The sequence below is a fragment of the Micrasema longulum genome, unplaced genomic scaffold, assembly GCF_059751315.1.
Source record: "Micrasema longulum isolate JH-2025_06_02 unplaced genomic scaffold, ASM5975131v1 h1tg001129l, whole genome shotgun sequence".
NCBI lineage: Eukaryota > Metazoa > Arthropoda > Insecta > Trichoptera > Brachycentridae > Micrasema > Micrasema longulum.
In genome coordinates, this window is record NW_028278317.1 from 288,472 (window position 1) to 310,333 (window position 21,862).

The 21,862-nt window shown below is 32.3% G+C and overlaps 1 protein-coding gene across 1 annotated transcript; it reads left to right on the forward strand.

Moving 5' to 3' along the window:
- The first annotated feature begins 215 nt into the window (after positions 1-215).
- Positions 216-10,954, forward strand: LOC148276909 (estradiol 17-beta-dehydrogenase 8). The gene is made up of 7 exons (XM_088233602.1): positions 216-505; positions 612-749; positions 2,945-3,129; positions 3,957-4,065; positions 6,737-6,821; positions 8,810-8,925; positions 10,525-10,954. Exons 1-7 carry the CDS (start codon positions 457-459, stop codon positions 10,614-10,616), a joined length of 774 nt encoding a protein of 257 aa, XP_088089728.1. The 5' UTR covers positions 216-456; the 3' UTR covers positions 10,617-10,954.
- The last annotated feature ends 10,908 nt before the right edge of the window (positions 10,955-21,862 follow it).

Sequence of the window (21,862 nt, forward strand, 5' to 3'; positions counted from 1 at the left end):
TCTCAATTCTAGTGGTATATGTATGAATTAATTTGTTCTTGGTGTCGTATAAAAGGTTAATATCTGAACTTAAATCCGCATATTTTATTTCATCAGAAACGTTTATTCAACATATAACGTAGGTATTAATTTTTTTATCAGATTTTTTTTTTGAAAGTGTCTAAATATTGTCAGAAGTTATACAAAGTATCCATAATATTTTTGTTGCTGGTATCACTGCAAGTGTCATTTCTGTCTGTCATTATTCGCTATCTAAATTAGCATGGTTTTAAGTTGTACAATGTATAGATATAGATGATAACATTTGAAAGTTTAAAGGTTAAGTTTTAGATTGAAAATATAAGAATTGTGTGCAACGTATTTTGCAAATATTTATGCAGACCTGTAATTTTCTACTCCGCCGTTGAACTTTATATTGCTGCTAACGTTTAGTTTATTTATTTATTATTATTCAAAATGCTGAGACCCAGTGGAATTGTTGCCGGCAAATTGGCCTTCGTTACAGGTTAGTTTAAATTATGTGTTTCGTATATATTATATAATACAAGCCATATTCTTTGATATTATGATTGTTAACATTATTTAAAAGTTTTATTTTAATCTGATTGTAGGAGCCGGTTCGGGAATTGGAAGAGCTACTTGCCAAATCTTGTCTCGTGAAGGAGCTACTGTTATAGCAGCTGACAGGAACGTAGCATCTGCAGAGGAAACCATCAAATCCTTTATGGCGCCAGCTGCCGGGGAACAAGGTACTAGTCTTTTAATCCTAGATTCATAAACATTCGTCTCACAGACCACACAAAACACGCAAACGCTTAAAACTTTACAGTGAAAGAGCTAGAAAGTTCAACTTTAAAATGTGTTTAAATATTTTTTATTTAATTTAATCAATGTTTATAAACAACACTATATCGTCATAACATAAAAATAATAAAACGGATACACTAAATAAAAGTACGCATTGTTTTTTATTTATGTTATTTTATTTTATTTAATTTTTATTTTTATAAACATAAACGGCAAATCTGCCTTCTACAAACATTTATAATGTTAACATATTTGCATTAATCTTTTTTTTTTAAACATGAATTACCTTATAACCAAGATTTATTTTATTTTATACCTTGAAACCAAAAATTATACAAGATTTATAAGAAAAAAATAACCTAAAAATTATACAGCATATTCAGTAAAAAGTTTAAATAATAAAACATTCTACAGTAAAACAACAAGAAAATCATAAGTACTGTTTCACACAGCTAGGCAAAGTGAACAAAAAACTGTATACAAATATATATTATGAAATGCATTAAAAAATAAATATAATTACCATTCACCATCTTTGAAAAAGTTCAAAAGGTTTGTTCTATAGGAACAATACCCTACACTAAATATATCAGATACGTGGGAATAACTATTGCCGAGTTCATGAAGTCTATTTAATACGGCATTAAAAGTATACACTGTCCGTGAATTGTTGCTACAAAACGGTGGCACCTGTCTAGTCATTCTTCCAGGCACCCTGAAGTTGATGAGAGATAATAGTTCAGGGCAATCCCATAGTGAATTTACAATTTTTATTGTGGCTATTATTACTATAATTTATTGATAAGCATTTAAAATAACTTATTACTACTACGAGACTTAATTAATAATCTAGTAAAATTATATTCAATTGTATAAATTGCATCTATCTTAAATTAAATTTTATTAAAATTAATCTTATATAAATTCTAATAACTGCTTTAATAACATATAATGAAAACTAAATTTTGGTCTATATATAATTTTTCAAATCGTAATCGCGGGCCCAGCTATAAGGATCGTCATCATCATTTTCTACACCTAATTTCAATTCAATTAATTTATTTTAAATATAACATACATTTCAAACATATATTCAATATGCACATATTATAAAAAAGAAAAAAAATACACAAAAGAGACTCATGTCAAAGTAGTAGGAGAATCCTGCTGCCGAAAACCCCTTCGGATACATGGAACAGATCAATATCCAGAGCGATGCTGTTCAGCATAGCGGTAGCCCTTCCAACAGGCATAACCATAGGCAGGTTAATCCTGAATCTCGGAATATGAAACAATCTATGCTGACACTGTCTTAGGTAATTATCAGGAACATACAAACCAATGCTCATCATAATCCTAGAATTATCGATCATACCGCTCAACAATCGATAAAAATGTGTAGTCAAATACACATTCCTTCTAGTCTCTAAACTGTTGTAGCCAAGCATACCCTGGAGAAACTCGGTCAGGTAGAGCCAAGGATAATACCCGCACTCTATCATCTTATCTTATATCTTATCTAATAGTGCATAAGGTACTGCATTGGTACACCAATCACAGTGTATCTTGATCATTTTTGTTACATGAAAGCAAGATGATTAGTTTTACACTTCATGTACCTATCTAGGGACTATGAAATATTCTAGGGTAAAAAAACCCCCTTGAATAAATATTTCATATCAACCATGTCAGAAATCGAACCCGAGACCTCTTGCATGGTAGGCAAACGCACTGGCCATGACACCACGAGGCTGACAAGATGCTCGCTTAAAATTAGCGTATTAATAATAATAAAGATATTTCATTTGAAAGGTGGTTCTACACTTCGATTGAGTGAGTTCCTGGGCCCCGATTACAATGAAAAGTTAACATTTATCTTCAATTTTATTTTATATGAAATTTGCATACAATTTTTTCTTCTACGAGTATCATGTTCAATTATAGGTTTCCAACGAAGATATTTTAAATGTTAATGCAAATATACTCATTTTCGTAGACAAATATTGGTTTTTCTTTAATTAAATGAAAAAAGCATTATTTAAAAATATGTATCCACGCCAAATTTTGAATCATTGCAAAACAAAAGTTTGACAATTCATTTAAAATGTATAAATATTGTGTTTGTGTTTCTTCATAGACCACACTCCTATTTCTCTCGATGTGATCCAGTCTGCACAAGTCAAAAGTGCTTTGGCGGAGGCTATGAAGATATACAAACGTCCCCCGACTATAATTGTTAACTCGGCGGGAATCACTAAAGACAATTGGCTAGTCAAGATGTCTGAAATGGATTTCGATGAAGTTGTCAATGTCAACCTTAAAGTGAGTATTTTTGTAATTTTACAGTACAGTAAGATGGCGGCATAAGCAGTGAAATCAAAATACTGTTTGAATCATTTAATAATTAAACATCCGCATGCATGGTTACCAAATACGCCAAACACTACACTTTGAGGCGGACTTAATGCCACATGATTTCCTTTTTCAGGATTTTTACCGAGAATCGCTTTCGCGTCAGAAACACACAGAACTGCATTCTTCATCTGCTCGGACACGGAAAATTTTATAAAAAATTATGATTTATATAATAAGTGGGGGAAAAAAAAGCGGCCTCCGTGGTGTAGTGGTCAAAATGCTTGACTCACACACGGAAGGTTCCGGGTTCGATTCCCGGAGAGAACACAAAAATTTATATGTGATTTTTCTCAAGCCTGGGTGTTCTGTGATGTAATTCACCACTGTAATTGGGCCTCCTGGCCTGTTGTGGTGCAAAAAAAAAAAATGCATAAGTAAGTAATAAGTAAAGACTCGTTACTACTACCACCATCATGCCATTTCACTGTAGGGGTAGCCAGAGAGAATGGACCGCCACACACGTTTATCCTGGCATACATTCCTAGCTTCTTCCACATTCATGCATGCCCTTTGGTTCTGCCTGCTTTTGACATGACCAGACTTAAGATTTTGGTTTATCTGATCATGCCACGTCTTCCTTGGTCGTCCTCGTCTCACGTTGCTGTTTATTTTCGCCAAATGTACTTGTTTTACCATTCTTTCGTCGTCCATTCGTTCTACATGACCAAACCTCACAATTTTTGTTATACTTTTTTCTATCACATTGTTTGTAAAATATATTTTAATTTTTCTAGGGAACTTTCCTAGTGATGCAAGCATTTGCATTGGCTATGATCGACGGCAAAGTTCCTGGTGGTTCCATTGTCAACATTGCCAGCATTATTGGAAAAATTGGAAACATGGGTAAATAATTATAATCTCATACACGGTATTAACATTTACTTTGAATAAAATAAAACAATTTATTGGAAATAAAAATTGTAACTTTGAGACTTCTTAATTTATTTTGAAGCACTTTACAGCTACCTACTACTACTCGTTGACTTACGATTACAGTCGGTTCCGATAAACAGGTTGTAAGTGTGACAGATAAACAGGTTGTAAGACAGACTGTCATAAGTTTCAAAAGGACTGGCCCATCATGTTTCCTGCGGGCCGATCTGTACGTCTTATGGGCACTAATGTCAGTAATTATGAATCTGACAGAAGACTTATTTCCTTTCATAATAAAAAACAACTGCTCAAATCGTCAAGTACCTCCAAACATGTAAACAATTTCATATACGAACTTTTGAGTATTTTCAAACCTGGCAAGTTTTTGTAAAATTCAGGTACACCAACTTCACTGAATTTGGCCATCTTCTCTGAATCCCAATGTATGACAATTACCACCATTTGCATTTGATTATTTATTTATTGGATTAATCAGAGTCAACAAAGAAAACTTACTGTAGGAATTCGACAAGTCTCGCGGCTAACATTTGTCAGTTGTGGATTTCTACTTAATGTTAGTTAGGCAGGCCGCACAAATGAGTGTCAGGGGCCTTGAGTTTGACATGGTTGCTGTACTGTTTCGGAAAGTACAGATCTTTCCATCTACAGGTGTAGTTAACAATAGTAATTGAAAACAATGGATGTTGCAGCAAAACTAAGGGTTCCTACTATGGAAGCTTGCAAAATCATAGCCCTTCTCAACCCTGGTTTAAGTCTGCAAAATTGTCTAAAAGATTAGTATCGAACATTTGCAGGTTAAGAATGGGACACTGCTGCGCTAACAGTCACTTGTTTAAAATTAACGTAGTTCAGAGTTCATTGTGTGAGTGTGGCCAAGACTTTGAAACACCTGACCACATACTTTTTGGCTGCCCAATAACGGAAAGACATAAGAATTATTTTAAACTTACAAACATAAATGTCACTTCTCTCCTATCCTCACTTACCCCCGAAGTGATTCATCACATAGGAAGATTTCTGAGTGAGAATGGTGTGAACTTTTAGGAGGTTTATAATTTTTTTATTTTATTTATCCTTTTGTACATAGTGTTAATAGTACATTGTAGATCCCGGTCTACATCAAATCATTTACGTGGATGGTAGAAATCATCCTTCATAGGATGAATTGCCAAAAAACAAAAAAAAACAAAAAAACAATGTATGTGGTTGTTGTTATGTTATGTTGAATAAAATGATGAGTAAGCTAAATGTACAAATAACAAAATTAAAATAAGTTTTTAACAAAGAAATTAAAATATGATAAAATGTATTAATAAATAAACAAGTCAATTCTTACAAAATTAAAAAACTTCAGGCTCTAAAATTTCTCGTATTTCCACTAAATTTATAAACCAAAAAATGATTGCGCCACTCGCCAGATAGCGGATGGACGCTTGAATATTGCATTTGGCTGCATCGCGGGATTTGGAATTGCTATGCAGTATCTTCACTCACTTTACCACCGAACCCCAATACAAATTAATGCAATTACCTACCTTGTACTGGGCTTCTTCCAACCTTGAAGTTTGAACTTATCTCTCACGGCAGGCTTTATCAGATCCTGTCGTTAGATCAGCACTTATCAGTTCTTGATTATTAATTCATGCGATAACACGACCCGGTGGATGGGAATGAATTATTGATAGCTAAAATAAATTGTTAGCTATCGCGCTGGGAATATCAAATCACATGTATATTCAACAATATTTTGAATTTGTTCAAATTTTTGTAGACAAGGACTGGATTCAACTCCCTGGGGAGCTGTTTATATTAACATATTACAACAGAGTTGAAGAACATTAAAGAGAAGGTAATATAGAAGTCTAGGTATCTACAAGGGCTTATGACCTGTCAATGGCTGATTTAAGTGGCCATTTTACACACTGTAACATTTACCATTCTGCCCATATTTGAACATCTATATTCCTTCAATTCTTCCATCTATTGATGTTTTGGACAAACTCAAAATATTGTTGATAAATACACCTGGTCCATGAAGAAGAATAGAAATTGAAAAAATCACATTTTCAGGCGTTGCCAGTATGTAGGTGAAATATTTCAATTGAATGAATCTCACCCGCACAAATAAAGGTTTCAGCTCCTTTACTTCACAAACATCAATAGATGAAAGAATTGAAGGAATATAGATGTTCAAATATGGCAGAATGGTGAATGTTACACAGTGTGTAAAGTGGCCACTTAAACCAGCCATTGACAGGTCATAAGCCCTGTAGATGCCTTAACTTCTATATTACCTTCTCTCAAATGTTCTTCATCCCTGTTGTAATATGTAAACATGTATATTCGTTGACATTTCAGTTCTTATTTGAATCTTTAAAAAATATTATTAATGGAGAGAAAACACCCGCTTGATTTTGTAAACACAGTCAGTTTTGTACTAAAAATGGCCGGTAAAGTGACTTGGTTTGGAACTATGAAATAGAGTGGGTTTATCAACTTTTGAAGATGATTTTCTAATGGAGCTCAAAGTCTTCTATCCGATGTCATCAATGACTTTTTTTTGGATTTATAGATTTGGAATCATAGAACTCATTTTGATGTTTTAAATTTTTGTTTACAGGCCAAGCCAATTATGCTGGAAGCAAAGCGGGCGTTGAAGGAATGACGAAAACTGCAGCCAAAGAATTGGGAAAATTCAATATTAGGTACTTATAAATCAACAATTTTCATCTTTCACAAGTGGTAATTTTTTTGATGATTTTTACTTCAGAAATCGCAAGCTAACAATCAAGCAGAGTAAGAAATTTTATTTAAATAGTATGAGTGAAACATTTACACACAGTTTCTATGGTTTAATAATGTTTTGAAATAATTCTACATTTACAGGAAACATACAGTACGGTTACATAGTTTTATATTTTACACAGTTAGACTTAACTCTAATAGACCAGTGATGTTTCCATATTATAAAATAATTATATGTAGGGTTATCAATGAAAGTACAAAAAAGAGAAGGAAAAACATAAATTAACATTATATTATTTATTTTAAAGAAACAAACAGTCGACAATGATATAACATTTTAAAAAAAAATACAGTTTAAAGACAGACCAGCAAAGTTTCTAAATAAAAATCATACATATTATCAAATTGTGTTACAACAAAAGGATTGTTTATGTGTATTTGTATGAGAGTAAGTGTAGATGTAATGTTTATGTGTATTCGTGTGGGAGTAAGTGTTCAGGTGTGTGCATCATTAAATAGTAAGTGGGATCGTATCGCAGCCAGAAATAATAAGTCTTAATTTATTTTTAAATAAATTAAGGGGTATGTAAAATATATCAATAGATGAAAAAAAAACATTATAGTTAGAGCAAGAACGATAGAGGAAAGAGTGTTGTGTATAGTTAGTGCTACAGACTGGCAGATGGAATAAATACTTATTTCTTGTCGCGCGAAAGGGGACATTAAGATAAATTTTGGAGAGTAAGTTAAAAGAGTCTATTTTATTATTTAATAATTTATGTAAATAACATAATTCAGATACAGTGCGTATTATGTTTATTATACGGTCCACGCTCTCTCTTCTTCAGAAGTTTCTCGTAACATTAATCAGATTGGCTCCGATGAAGTTAGCCTGCCATTTGTTTTAATTGTCTAAATAATTTTCCATTTGCAAGTTTCCAATAAACAAGCAACAACTTGAATCAACTCAAAGGCCCATTAATTCAAATGTGCAGTCCACGCCGTACCAATTATATTGCAAATAATTTTGGTTAAAACGTTATATCCAAATCTTCCTCTAATGAGTTGAAATTTCAACTGTAAAAAAGTAAATTGTCTAATATGCCACTATAGCTGAAATTGAGTTTTACATACCACTTTTTGTAGAATTTTAATTTGCTTCGTATGAGCCAACATCAATGAACATCTACAACAATATAAATTTCGGCGGCCTCCGTGGTGTAGTGGTTGAGGCACGGAAGGTTTCGGGCTCCATTCCCAGTTTAAACACTAAAATTAAATATGTTTTTTCTCAAGCCTGGTGGTTCTGTAATTCACCACTTTGACATAGAATGGAGACCAGACCACTATTCTAGGAGGCATATTCTAGAAGAGGGCGAACAGTTGAGCAATAAAGAGTTTTGATGGTACGGACATGAGTAAAATCAGAGGATATTCTGTTAATGGGCCAAGTAATTTCAGTGATTTATTTACTGTATTATCTATATGCTCGTTGTATGTCAGTTTATAGTCCAAAACACTTGTTGTAATCTTACTTCTATTGCTATAATTTGCTTTTTATTTTGTTTTTAGAATATCACTTAAACTTTAAACTTCACTGTTAAATAAAAAAAAATGTAAATAGGGGCTAGATTTCTTACTGTGCATGCGCTCTGTAGCTGCAGGACATGAAGACGTTATCTAGCTCCTATATATCATAATTGCTACATATTATAATTGGAGACGAGGAACTAGAATCCCAACCGTCCATGCGCTTTGTAGCTGCAAGACGTGCTGGGATATTTATTTATTGTACAGCGCTCTTGAGGTGATTTTCACAAAAATGGCGCTATTTAAATTATCCAAACATATATGTATATATATAACGCATAGCCTGTTGTGGGGCAAAAAAATAATAACTTCTAATAAATATGCATTTCAAAATGTACAAAATTTGTTTGTCTTCTAGAGTGAATTCGGTGTTGCCAGGATTTATTGAATCTCCTATGATCAAAACGGTACCAGACAAGATCCGTGAACTGATTTCTTATCAAACCCCCCTCAAGAGAATAGGACAAACTAGCGGTCAGTACTAAAATAATTTACACTTATATGTAATGTTTAATTCAGGTAGCTTTATTTTAACATAAAATTTAAATTGTTGGACGGTACCTAGATGTTAAAATGGTATCACTGATTACCACGATTAACACCTCGCAATAACTTCATACCAGTATAGTATGTAGTCCAAAACAGTACATTCTAGCTAACAATGTGAAGCTAATTTCACACAATACAACTTTAGTTAATATAATAAACGCTAGACGGGTCCCTAGGTAGCAAGATTAGTTCCGCACACTGAAGCCAACTTCACACTGTACATTTTAGTTAGTAAAACACCTCCTAGGTAGCGCTGAACACTACATGTTTGTCAATTGTGCGCTACAAATTAGTATGTGTGGCCATGTGCATATTTTAAATTGCATGATTTCCTTTCGCTACACCTCACAAATTTTGAGAACAACGTCATGGAGCATGGATATATTATCAACAAATTATGTCCATGGCTTTTTCACTGACAAAACGGTATTTTTGCAAGTTATCATTCATCGCCACCTAACAATTTTTATGAGATTGTTTTGACAGATGTACTAAAAAGAATGCGGCATAAAATCTCTTTCTCTCTCCTTCTAAATTCATTACCTGATTCCACTTTCTTTAATATGTATAACATACTTTTTTAATATATGCAAGCCTTATCTTCCCATTGAAAAGCAGTTGTTATTTTTGATAAATTGTTTTTTTTTTCATGTAGGTATATAAGATATATCTTTTGATATATATTTTTCCTTGTTTCTCTTCTTTTGACCAGTCTGCTTTTTGGCTGGCTGGAAGATATTGCTTTTAGCAATAAGTCCGCCAAAGTACTTATTTTTTGTACTTGAAGATTTAAAAACAAAAGATATTAAAATCTTAACGCAATTACTAGTTGAATTATCGGAGGTATTGTAAGCCCCTGATCTTCTTGGGAAAATCATTCCCAATAAACTAACAAATATCTTTTTTCCTAATCGAAATCTGTGCCAAAAATCCTTCTGCTAAGCACTGTAACGTCGTGTTACATTAAGCAAAATTTGAGATATTTCAAAATCCAGGCATTTAACAACAAATTTTTTAATTATTTTTACTGTTCAACAATCTATTTTCTCTAATTTATGACAATGATCATATAATTTAGCCCTGTTATGGCAATTTATGACTTCATTATTTAAGAAAATATGAGAGATAATATAAGTATTGTTTTCAAGAGTTAAATTAATATAAAACCCTATTAGATTCTATCCATCTCTTCTATAGAGCTTAATTGTTCAAATCACTCAAATCACCTGATGAATCCATATTTTTTCTTACGATGAAAACACTAATAGTTTCGTCAGTAAAGTGCAATGTAGTCTCACAGTCACCTTAAATTTTGACAGATATTGAATAATATGTTTGCAACTGACTTTCTGTGGATTTAGGACCTCACAAAGGGTTCCTTATGCCTCAATGGTGTCATACTCAACCACATACAAAATTTGAGGGCCTCACCTTGAAGGTACCTTGAAAATCAACTCTGCGTTTGGGTGTAATGATACTCCGAGTTATTTTTAAAAATTCATTTCATTTTATTTATATTTTCAGAGGTTGCCGAAGTTATCACTTTCCTTTCTTCAGACAAGAGTTCTTTCGTCACTGGAGCTTCTATAGAAGTCACAGGCGGCTTCTCCAACTAATACTGCATTCCGATTAAACTCTTACAATATACAATAAAATCTAATATCTGCATATGGTAGTAAATGTTGAACCCAATAGAACTAAAAATCAAGTAAAAATTAAGTTACATGTTCAGTGCTACTCCGAATTGTTTTCTTTGATAACCGAAACAAATAATTTACAGGACATCAAAACTGTTTTATAGTGTACAATAAAAAAGAATGGGCAGCGCCTTTCAATATTAATATGTTGTATGTATACCATTTGTAAGATACTTTTTAAGAGGAAATTTGTTACTGTTACTATAATCATCTGAATTAGCTCTATTTTTCAGATGTATCATCTTAAATGCCAAAAATATTTGAAATATCTTTAATAAGAAAAAAAATTACTTTCTTTTAGACAGTGCATATACTTTTAATATCTTTCCCTTTTGTACAACACTCTTCATTTTCCCAATGCGCCTGTACGAGGTTTGATAAACAAGTATATGGAATATTTAAATTTGAATATGCAATTATAAGAGCTTATTTTTTTTACCTAGATCGGTACACATGTTTATAATTAATCTGTCAAATTTCTGCCATTTATTAAGCGCAGTTGGTCTTTGACTTAGAATATAGATCCTACCGCCCCATGTTATCGTACTGATGGCAACTACGTAAACTATCATATGTTGAAAACATAAGCTTTTCAGGACAGCCGATTAAAGACATTTAAAAAAGCTGATGATAGACATAACTTACTTAAGTCATATGATTCACATGAAACTTACCAAGTATAATCCTGTATTCGAATAACATTTTTTTAAATTATAGCAAAGGTTAATTTGTGAGTCCATAAATCAGCTCTTCTGAAAAGTTGTTGTATTCAGCATACAATTGTTTACGTAGCTGCCATCATCCATTCTCATTATATTACAAGTTTTTCAAAACCACAATTTTAATACCTCAAAAAGTATTTTTATTAATAGTTGTAAGTGAACAATGTCATATTTTATTTTTATATTCCTCGTTTGCGAATTGAACTTTTGTCTGCCACGTGATGTAGTGGTCAGTGTGTTTTCCTTCCATGCAAGAGGTCTCAAGATGCATAAAGGTTATTGTTGCAAACTTCTATTGCTTTATTTTTATATATTTGTTTATAAATACTATAATAAAAACAAATATCTTTTTGATTATTATTGGAATTCAACTGTTACTAATCGATTTTTAAAATGACTTGTTGATGAAATATATTTTTTACTGTTACTGTGTTTTTTATTTCTCCATTAAAAATTATACTAAATTTTAAGTGGTCAATATACACACTGTGAAACATTTACAATTATGTCAAGTGTTTGTGTGATTTCCACATCTTCACAATTTTCAGACGTATATTGTATTCTAATAAAATTACAAAGATCATTTTAAACATTCACATACTATGATAAAAAAGACAATTACACTGATCAACACAATTTTTGTCCCGCAAGAAAAATATATATTATAGGCTCACTAAATGTGTTTTTTTCCTGTTTACAAATATGTATTCCGAATTTCTCCATCACCCACAGAATTTCGTCAACGTCATGGACAAATACTCTTCGTTTTATGTACCTCAAAACTGGGTAACTCAATTTTGAACCGGTTCAAAAAGACGGTTCGAAGGCTTTGAGCTGCTAAGCTGAAATATCTGATAGGCGGCTCTCAGCGGTACATTGTGAGTTTCCTTCGAATCGTAGGTCTACGCGATGCTTTACAGAAAATCAAATATCAGGGCTGCGATTACAATAGGAAATTAACATTTATCTTTAATTTTATCTACAAAGTAAAATTAAGTTTTCTGTATGAAAAGCAGAACACATTTTTTTCCTCTAAACATGTTCAATTATAGGTTACCAACAAAAATATTTTAAATGTTCTTGCAAATATACTCATTTTCGTAAACAAATATCGACAGTCGAAGATTACTCTGTTAACTTCTCATTGTAATCGAGTCAGCTGACTCAGCACGTTATTTATTTCATTCATTTCAAACAAAACTTTTTATTTTCTTTATGAACACCGCACTGGGCATAACCTGTGTCGAGGCATTCATTTAGTTAGTGCTGATTCGGTGAATCAAACATTTGTTTGAGTCGAACGGTGTGACCTTTATCATTCGGCTCAATGCCATAGACGTTCCTCGCTTGAGCTCACGACTTGCATTGGTCGCGTGAAATAATGTGAACTGATATGCGAGCCAGTTCAAAACTCCAGCTCAAACACTTGAGGTGCGAGCTGACCTCCAACTCAAAAAGAATCTCGAGTTATCCATGCCTACCTCAATAAACAGAAGTTTCCTAAAATTAGTGATGCAAAAATTATAGAGGGAATGTTTGTGGGTCCACGTCACTAATACATTATGAAAAGTTTAAGGAACGATTAAATCCACTGGAAAAAAAACCTTGGCAAGCATTCAAAAATGTTACTCACAGTTTCTAGGTAAGTCAGAATGTTTGAATATCGAGCAGTTAAGAATGCAAAAAATATTAAAATGTTTGAAATTATAAATGCATTTTTTAATTCAGGAGAAAAAATACCATTAGAATCACTTATTTTTCTTTCTGCGACAAAAAAAATAAATTTTTTTGTTGTCCAGTGTAATGTACTCATATACTGAAACTAGTTAAACTAGAAACTTGAGAATAAAAGAAAAATAAATATAATAGACAAATATTATGGGATCCGGGTTAATTGCGCTCGTACGAGGATTCATTATGTGGCCGGTGGACAAAGAATACAGTTCTGTTTGTCAAATAGACCCATAACACCATGGAGACTTGTTTTTGACTGGATGGGTGCTCTCAGGTAAATATCCTGAAAAATTAAATCGAGTTGGGTTAAGTCGACCTTGACTTCCTAGGTTTGATTCCTGACAGGTGGACGTTAAATCTGGGTTTTAAAGGTGGTTACTGCAATATTTGACTATGACAAGACTTGCACCTGAAGCGTAATACTGATCATCTTATCTTGGTGACGTTCAGTGCAAAGGGAAATTGTGTATAAAAAATAATTTCTTATGCGCAGTTAAAATTATTGCATTAAATTGTACTGCGAAGTTTCTTGAAAATGTATGAAAAAACTACTTTGAACGACGTCACTATTTCTTCCAAATCAACCACTACGGGAAGCCAATTCACCAATTGGCAGAATTCACCGAAGAGAACTTTAATTAACTGTAATTTTAAAATTACAAAATTTTTAAAAATCATTGCGCTGATAATACGATACTTAAAGTCCTCAAAATAAAGCTTGATTAGAATGACAGCTGTCAAAATAATTTCATTAGTGATAGGAAATTACTGATCACTGATCAAATCGATTTTATCAGTTAGTTCATGCAATCATGAAACTCTGTTTCCGAAAATTGATATAAAAAACGAAAAAACAAGGCTATTATAGTGGGTTTAACATAATTGTTCACCAAAAAATGAGACATTTATACTTTTTTCATGAACAACGTCAAACGAATATTTTTTTATTCTATCAATTTACATTGATCAATTTGTCCCATCTCTAACGTTTTTGCAAAACGATGTAACCTTGTAAGAACGTCGTTAATAATTAGGTTTATTTTAGTTTTAAAGCTGATTTTATATATTAATGTTGATTTATGTTTTAAGCATTGTAATAAAAAAATTAAATTAACACGCCAGATACAAATGATTTTTCGTGTGTCAATATAAATAACTCGAACAAAGTTACTACAAAATTATGTAGTAACTTTTTCTGACAATTGTCATTTTAATCATGTTACATTTTAAGGACTATGGATGTATTTTAATTATTTTTTTGCTGATAAATTTAATACTCTATTAACAAATAATAAAAGACCACTGAACATTCTTATTCCAAAGCAGTGCCCTATGCAAACAAAGAGATGATTATGACTATTCAATTATTTTTTTAAATATGTTTATTCACCATGTATTTTTCACCATGTTCACCATGTATTTTTCAAAGTAATATCATAAAAACAGTTAAAATATAACATAAAAAACACATTTATTATAAGCAGTTAAAAGAAAAATTAATACCATTTAGGTACTTTCTGATAAAAATATAACGTTTTTTTCTACCGCAGGGCACTTAAAACTTTTTCACGAACGCTAAAATCCCTTGAAAATAATTCATTATTCACAATCAGGAATTATAAACAAAGGGCCTTTTCATTCCCTAAAGTCTAAAAAAGGGGGTTAGTTAAAAATACCGTAAAAAAAATGTGTTTTATCATGGTTCTGCCCTTTTTACGACTTTTTAAGAACACTCTTAAGTCTTTGACTGTGAATTCGGCACTAACGATCTCGTTAGGAAATTCTTTTTTCTCAAACCACACACCTTGAGACTCTTCAAAAATGGGAAAAGGCGGAAAATTCAAAGAAAATTTTCATTTCAGAAAAAATAATTGACATCATCTTTTTTTATGAATTTGATTGTCGGGTTCGTCCTCAAAAATAATCTTATGTACCATATTTTTTCAAAAGACTATGTACCACATTTAAATTATCATAAGAATAGGGAAATATCACGTTTTTTTAAACATTTTTTAAGTAATAAAGGTCTATAAAATACTGTCACGTAATTTTTTTTTTTGTTAATTAGCATAAAGTTAGTCGTAAATTAGTAGTAATATGTTAATCTATAAGATTCTATAGGCATAACCCCTACAATACATCACACACAAATAATATAATCACTAGATTCTCAACACAAAGACAACTTAAACAAATACAAACTAATACCACTTTCGGCTAAAGGGATTTTGAGTATTATTCAATTAAAATCTATAACCTACTTCCACTATATATTAAAACAATTAGTAATAAAAAAATGTTCAAAAAGGATATAAAAAAATGGACGGTGGAGCTAGGTAAAAGTAAAATGGATTGTCTCATTCGCCCAAACCAATATTGAATCAACTGCTCCACAAGTTAATATCTTATTTTAGGTTTTTGTTATTTTCATCGTGCGTTTTGTAATATAAATAATAAAGATGTACATATATACCTAGTTTTTAAAACTGTCTGAATATTTAGTTAATTTATCTATGTTTATTAAGTTAGTCTTCTTTGTTTATTCTCAAATGTAAAAACATTTAAAAAAAGTATATTGTTAAGCGTCCTCGGAACGGGTAACCCCAGTAAGGTCACATTATTTTTATTATTAATTATAGTTTGTGAGAAAAAAATATGAATAAATAAATAAAAATATGGGTGCGAATCTAGGCACCTTACCAAAGCTCAAAACACCAAACTTCTGAGTTTTGAGAGTAAGTGCTTGAGAAGTATATTAGGTATAAGGTGGTTCGATTTTATAACTAACATTGAAGTCCCAGAATGGACACAGCAGCCTCCTATAACGAGCGTCCTGAGGATGCGGCGGCGGACCTGGCTTGGACACGTGCTGCGCATGCCTCAGGAGAATCTAAACCCAAGTTGCCTCTTCTTTAAACCTGCTGGCTCACGCCATCCTGGAAGGCCGTCGATGACGATCTTTAGACTTTATTTGGCGGAATTACAAGGCGCTGGATTGACATGGGAAGAAGCCAGAGTGCTGGCTGGCGATAGGGTCTCCTGGAGGCAACTGGTGATGTCCACATGCTCCACTTAGGAGCGGATGTATAAGTGAAGAAGAAGAAGATATATATTATTGTGCTATATTTAGTTATAGAGGTGCTAAACTTGCTTTGTTTCTTTGTTGTTCTCAATATGTGTTATTTTCTAAATGCTAATATAAAGGCGGCCTCCATGGTGCAGTGGTCAAGACGCTTGACTCACGCACGGAAGGTTCTGGGTTCAATTCCCGGTGAGAACACAAAAATTAAAATGTGATTTTTCTCAAGCCTGGGTGTTCTGTGATGTAATTCACCACTGTAATTGGGCCTCCTGGCCTGTTGTGGTGCAAAAAAAAACCATCAGCTGGTTGGTCCTGTATATCGAAATATGCAGCAATCTATGCAGACGCTGTCTTGGGTAATTATCAGGAACATATTATTTATGTCCCGAATTGAGTTGTTGTAACTCTTGGGGATGTAATTCAACGTATTATACTTGTAAAATACTTTGTGTTGTATGATTTATAAATAAAAAAAGAAAAAAGAAATATATAAGATACTTTTTGAGGTAGGTATAAAAAGTGCGGCTTTGAAAAACTTGCATAGTGAGAATGACGAGGCGATGATAATACGACACATAAAAATATTATTTTTTTTGGCTTTGTCTATTAACAAATAAAAAATATTAAAATAACACGGAACTTTCTCGTCGAATTTGTAAATAATCGAATGTTACGCCCTTTATGCATATGCCGTCAAAATAACAGTTCAATCTATCATACAAAGCCTGTGTTTTTAATTTCTTTGTTTAATTTATGTGTTCCAATCACGAATTTTAATTAAAAATGTTTGCGAACACAAAATCACATTACGTAATAAATAATTAGTCCTAATATTAGTAGTTTGTATCGTGAGATTCGGCGCGTGAGTGCGTAGAAAGTGGAATGATTAATGTTATACTTACACTTTGTAATATGTAGTTACGCATTTAAAGTTGAAATGTTATGAATGTTGCCATCTTTGTAGGGCACATCATTATGTAAGCTATATTTGGGAAACCGATAAATCATATTATTTTTAACAATCTCCCTACGCTCAAATGTCCTTCCTTCAGGAGCTATGACTAAGCAAGTCTCCAATACATTCAGATCGTATTTCTGACATATGAGAATATTAAGAGCAAACTTAGAAATCTCCACAAAAAGCGGAAAATTTGTTATTGATGCCAGAGTAAACTATGCATAAAAACCTACCTACCAAAATTTCTACATTCACATTCAATCACTTCTTCGCAATATTTTAAATAATCCCACTTCGCCTGTTTATCTGAGAGAGCTCTTCCAACCTCTATCACAACACGGACTATCTCTTCGTTCAAGTAACGAGAGAACCCTTTTGATACCCTTTCATCGCTCTAATTCTTGCCTCCTCTTTCACAGTAGTAGCCGCTCGATTGTGGAATAATCTACCCACTAATGTTAGAGACGCCCCTTCTTTATTTACATTTAAGTCAAGATTGAAATGTCACTATCAAAATATTTAAATTGTTCCTTTATCCTTCTTCTTTCCTTCCCATCCCCTCTCCTCTCTTCATAGTATAGTGTTGATTTTTTAAATATATTTTTATTTTGTTAATCTTTGTTTTAAATTGTAAGATTCAATATGTCCATGTATTTATAGTTTTCTCAAACTGAACGGTTTGGGTAGGTGGAAGAAATTGCTTTAAAGCAATATGCCCGCCCTTATATGTATATTTATTGTATATGTATATAAAGTGTCAAATAAATAAATTAGTAATTTAAAACCCATAAAAATGTACATCTTTCCTTTAGGTTCTGTACCCTTCATTGTTTTCAAAGCAGGTACTTACCAGGGTTGTCCGTGCGTATTTTTATAATTGGCACACCGTTTCTTAAATGTCAAAATTTGAATTCCGAATACAATGCTCGAATTTAAATGTCAATGAAATGGAAAAAAACACCTACCCGCGATAATGATTAATGCTATTTAAATATCTTCTTATTTACATTTTATATTGCTTGAATACTATTATTTTTGAAAGAATGTAATTTATACTTAAAAATGTTTCCCTATTTTTTTTCCTTGCCGTTTAGATGCACACTGAGTTTTTTGGGTTATTATTCCGCGTGTCGTTGGCACTCTTTTCCGATGTTTCGGATCTCATTGCATCGTCCATCATCAGTGTCAATATTATTTGTGTAGATATATCACATCCTTCTTCAGCAATTCCTTTTCCGTTCAAGGTTTCTGTTTGTTATTTTTTTAGAAACGTTTGAAACATTGATATTTTTTTAATATATTTTTTCAATGGTTTGTTAATTCAGATAAAAAAAATATTAGAACACAATATTACTAATAATTTGATAAACATATTCACATTTTCGTTTCCCATTACGTAAAAGAATAAAAAAAAACTCTCCATAATGGGGAGTGACGTCTTACAATAATTTAACATATTACAACAGAGATGAAGAACATTTAAGAGAGGGTAATATAGAAGTCCAGGCATCTACAGGGCTGTCAATGGCTGGTTTAAGTGGCCACTTTACACACTGTGTAACATTCACAATTTTACCCATATTTGAACATCTATATTCCTTCAATTCTTTCATCTGTTGATGTTTGTGAAGTTGGGAGTTGAATCCAGTCCTTGTCTACAAAAATTTGGACAAACTCAAAATATTATTGATAAATCCACCTGGTCCATGAAGAAGTATAGAAATTGAACAAGTATCATTTTCAGGCGTTGCCTAGTATGTAGGTGAAATAATTTAATAAGACGAATCTCACCCGTATAAATAAAGGTTTCAGCTCTTTAACCTGTAGTCATAAGCCCTGTAGATGCCTTGACTTCTACATTACCTTCTCTTAAATGTTCTTCATCTCTGTTGTAATATGTTAATATAAACAGCTCCCCAGGGAGTTGAATCCCGTTCTTGTCTACAAAAATTTGGACAAACTCAAAATATTGTTACAATATTTTTGTTTATTTTATTTATAATTATTAATATTTTTAGCATGACATATAAGTTACAAAAATAAATCAATAATAAACGGTGTTTTCAATCAGTGCTACACAAAAAAGAATTATAATAAAGCTTTTCACTTCTTTCTTAAATATGTTGTATTCCTGACCGCCCTTTTTATTTCCTTTGCTTATTTCATAAAAAAAATATATTCCCTGTTAATATAATAATTTGTACATACTCAAAACATTGTCGAATTAACTACCCGGTAAAAGAAGAAGTAGAAAAATTCGAAAGCTGTGTTAACTTAACATGATAAAGGTTTCAGCTCTCTTTCCACAAAAGCCAACAGATGGAAGAGTCGAGGAAATGTGGATGCTCAAACATAGACAGAATGGTGAATGTTACACAGTGTGTGAAGTGGCCACTTAAACCAGCCTATGACAGGTCACACCAGTGGCGAATGGTGGTTTTATTTACAGGTGAGCCATACAAAAATATCATTTATTTGCAACATTATTTTTTTTGGTATGTGTATTTTTGTACATACACAAATCTGGATTTCTCCCGAGGGGGAGTAGGTATATATTTTTTTTTTATCAATATTCCTACAGAGATGAGGTAGAATTTTTTTCAAATTCAGGATTATCGATATTCGAGCGTTTACAGGGCTTACGACCTGTCATTGGCTGGGTTGAGTGGCCACTTTACGTTTTTAACAACATTCCCCATTCCGCTTATTAGCGAATATCGACATTGGCATCATTTTGATTCCTGTATATATCCTATTAAATGAGAAAGCATTCACTAGCGTGTTGGAGCACCATCTATGTATTGATATTGAAGTTAAGTATTTTTAATTAGCATATTACTTTATTTTATGTATTTAAGACTCTTCCGAGTTAAATTAAGTACTAGTAATCGCCTGCAGATGATTCTGCAATTTATTTATACTTATATTTTGACCAGATCTTATTACACAACATTATTTTTTTTGGTATGTGTATTTTTGTACATACACAAATCTGGATTTCTCCCGAGGGGGAGTAGGTATATATTTTTTTTTTATCAATATTCCTACAGAGATGAGGTAGAATTTTTTTCAAATTCAGGATTATCGATATTCGAGCGTTTACAGGGCTTACGACCTGTCATTGGCTGGGTTGAGTGGCCACTTTACGTTTTTAACAACATTCCCCATTCCGCTTATTAGCGAATATCGACATTGGCATCATTTTGATTCCTGTATATATCCTATTAAATGAGAAAGCATTCACTAGCGTGTTGGAGCACCATCTATGTATTGATATTGAAGTTAAGTATTTTTAATTAGCATATTACTTTATTTTATGTATTTAAGACTCTTCCGAGTTAAATTAAGTACTAGTAATCGCCTGCAGATGATTCTGCAATTTATTTATACTTATATTTTGACCAGATCTTATTACACAACATTATTTTTTTTGGTATGTGTATTTTTGTACATACACAAATCTGGATATCTCCCGAGGGGGAGTAGGTATATATTTTTTTTTTTTTATCAATATTCCTACAGAGATGAGGTAGAATTTTTTTCAAATTCAGGATTATCGATATTCGAGCGTTTACAGGGCTTACGACCTGTCATTGGCTGGGTTGAGTGGCCACTTTACGTTTTTAACAACATTCCCCATTCCGCTTATTAGCGAATATCGACATTGGCATCATTTTGATTCCTGTATATATCCTATTAAATGAAAAAGCATTCACTAGCGTGTTGGAGCACCATCTATGTATTGATATTGAAGTTAAGTATTTTTAATTAGCATATTACTTTATTTTATGTATTTAAGACTCTTCCGAGTTAAATTAATAAATTGCAGAATCATCTGCAGGCGATTACTAGTACTTAATTTAACTCGGAAGAGTCTTAAATACATAAAATAAAGTAATATGCTAATTAAAAATACTTAACTTCAATATCAATACATAGATGGTGCTCCAACACGCTAGTGAATGCTTTCTCATTTAATAGGATATATACAGGAATCAAAATGATGCCAATGTCGATATTCGCTAATAAGCGGAATGGGGAATGTTGTTAAAAACGTAAAGTGGCCACTCAACCCAGCCAATGACAGGTCGTAAGCCCTGTAAACGCTCGAATATCGATAATCCTGAATTTGAAAAAAATTCTACCTCATCTCTGTAGGAATATTGATAAAAAAAAAAAAAAAAAAAAAAAAAAAATATATACCTACTCCCCCTCGGGAGAAATCCAGATTTGTGTATGTACAAAAATACACATACCAAAAAAAATAATGTTGTGTAATAAGATCTGGTCAAAATATAAGTATAAATAAATTGCAGAATCATCTGCAGGCGATTACTAGTACTTAATTTAACTCGGAAGAGTCTTAAATACATAAAATAAAGTAATATGCTAATTAAAAATACTTAACTTCAATATCAATACATAGATGGTGCTCCAACACGCTAGTGAATGCTTTCTCATTTAATAGGATATTTACAGGAATCAAAATGATGCCAATGTCGATATTCGCTAATAAGCGGAATGGGGAATGTTGTTAAAAACGTAAAGTGGCCACTCAACCCAGCCAATGACAGGTCGTAAGCCCTGTAAACGCTCGAATATCGATAATCCTGAATTTGAAAAAAATTCTACCTCATCTCTGTAGGAATATTGATAAAAAAAAAAAAAA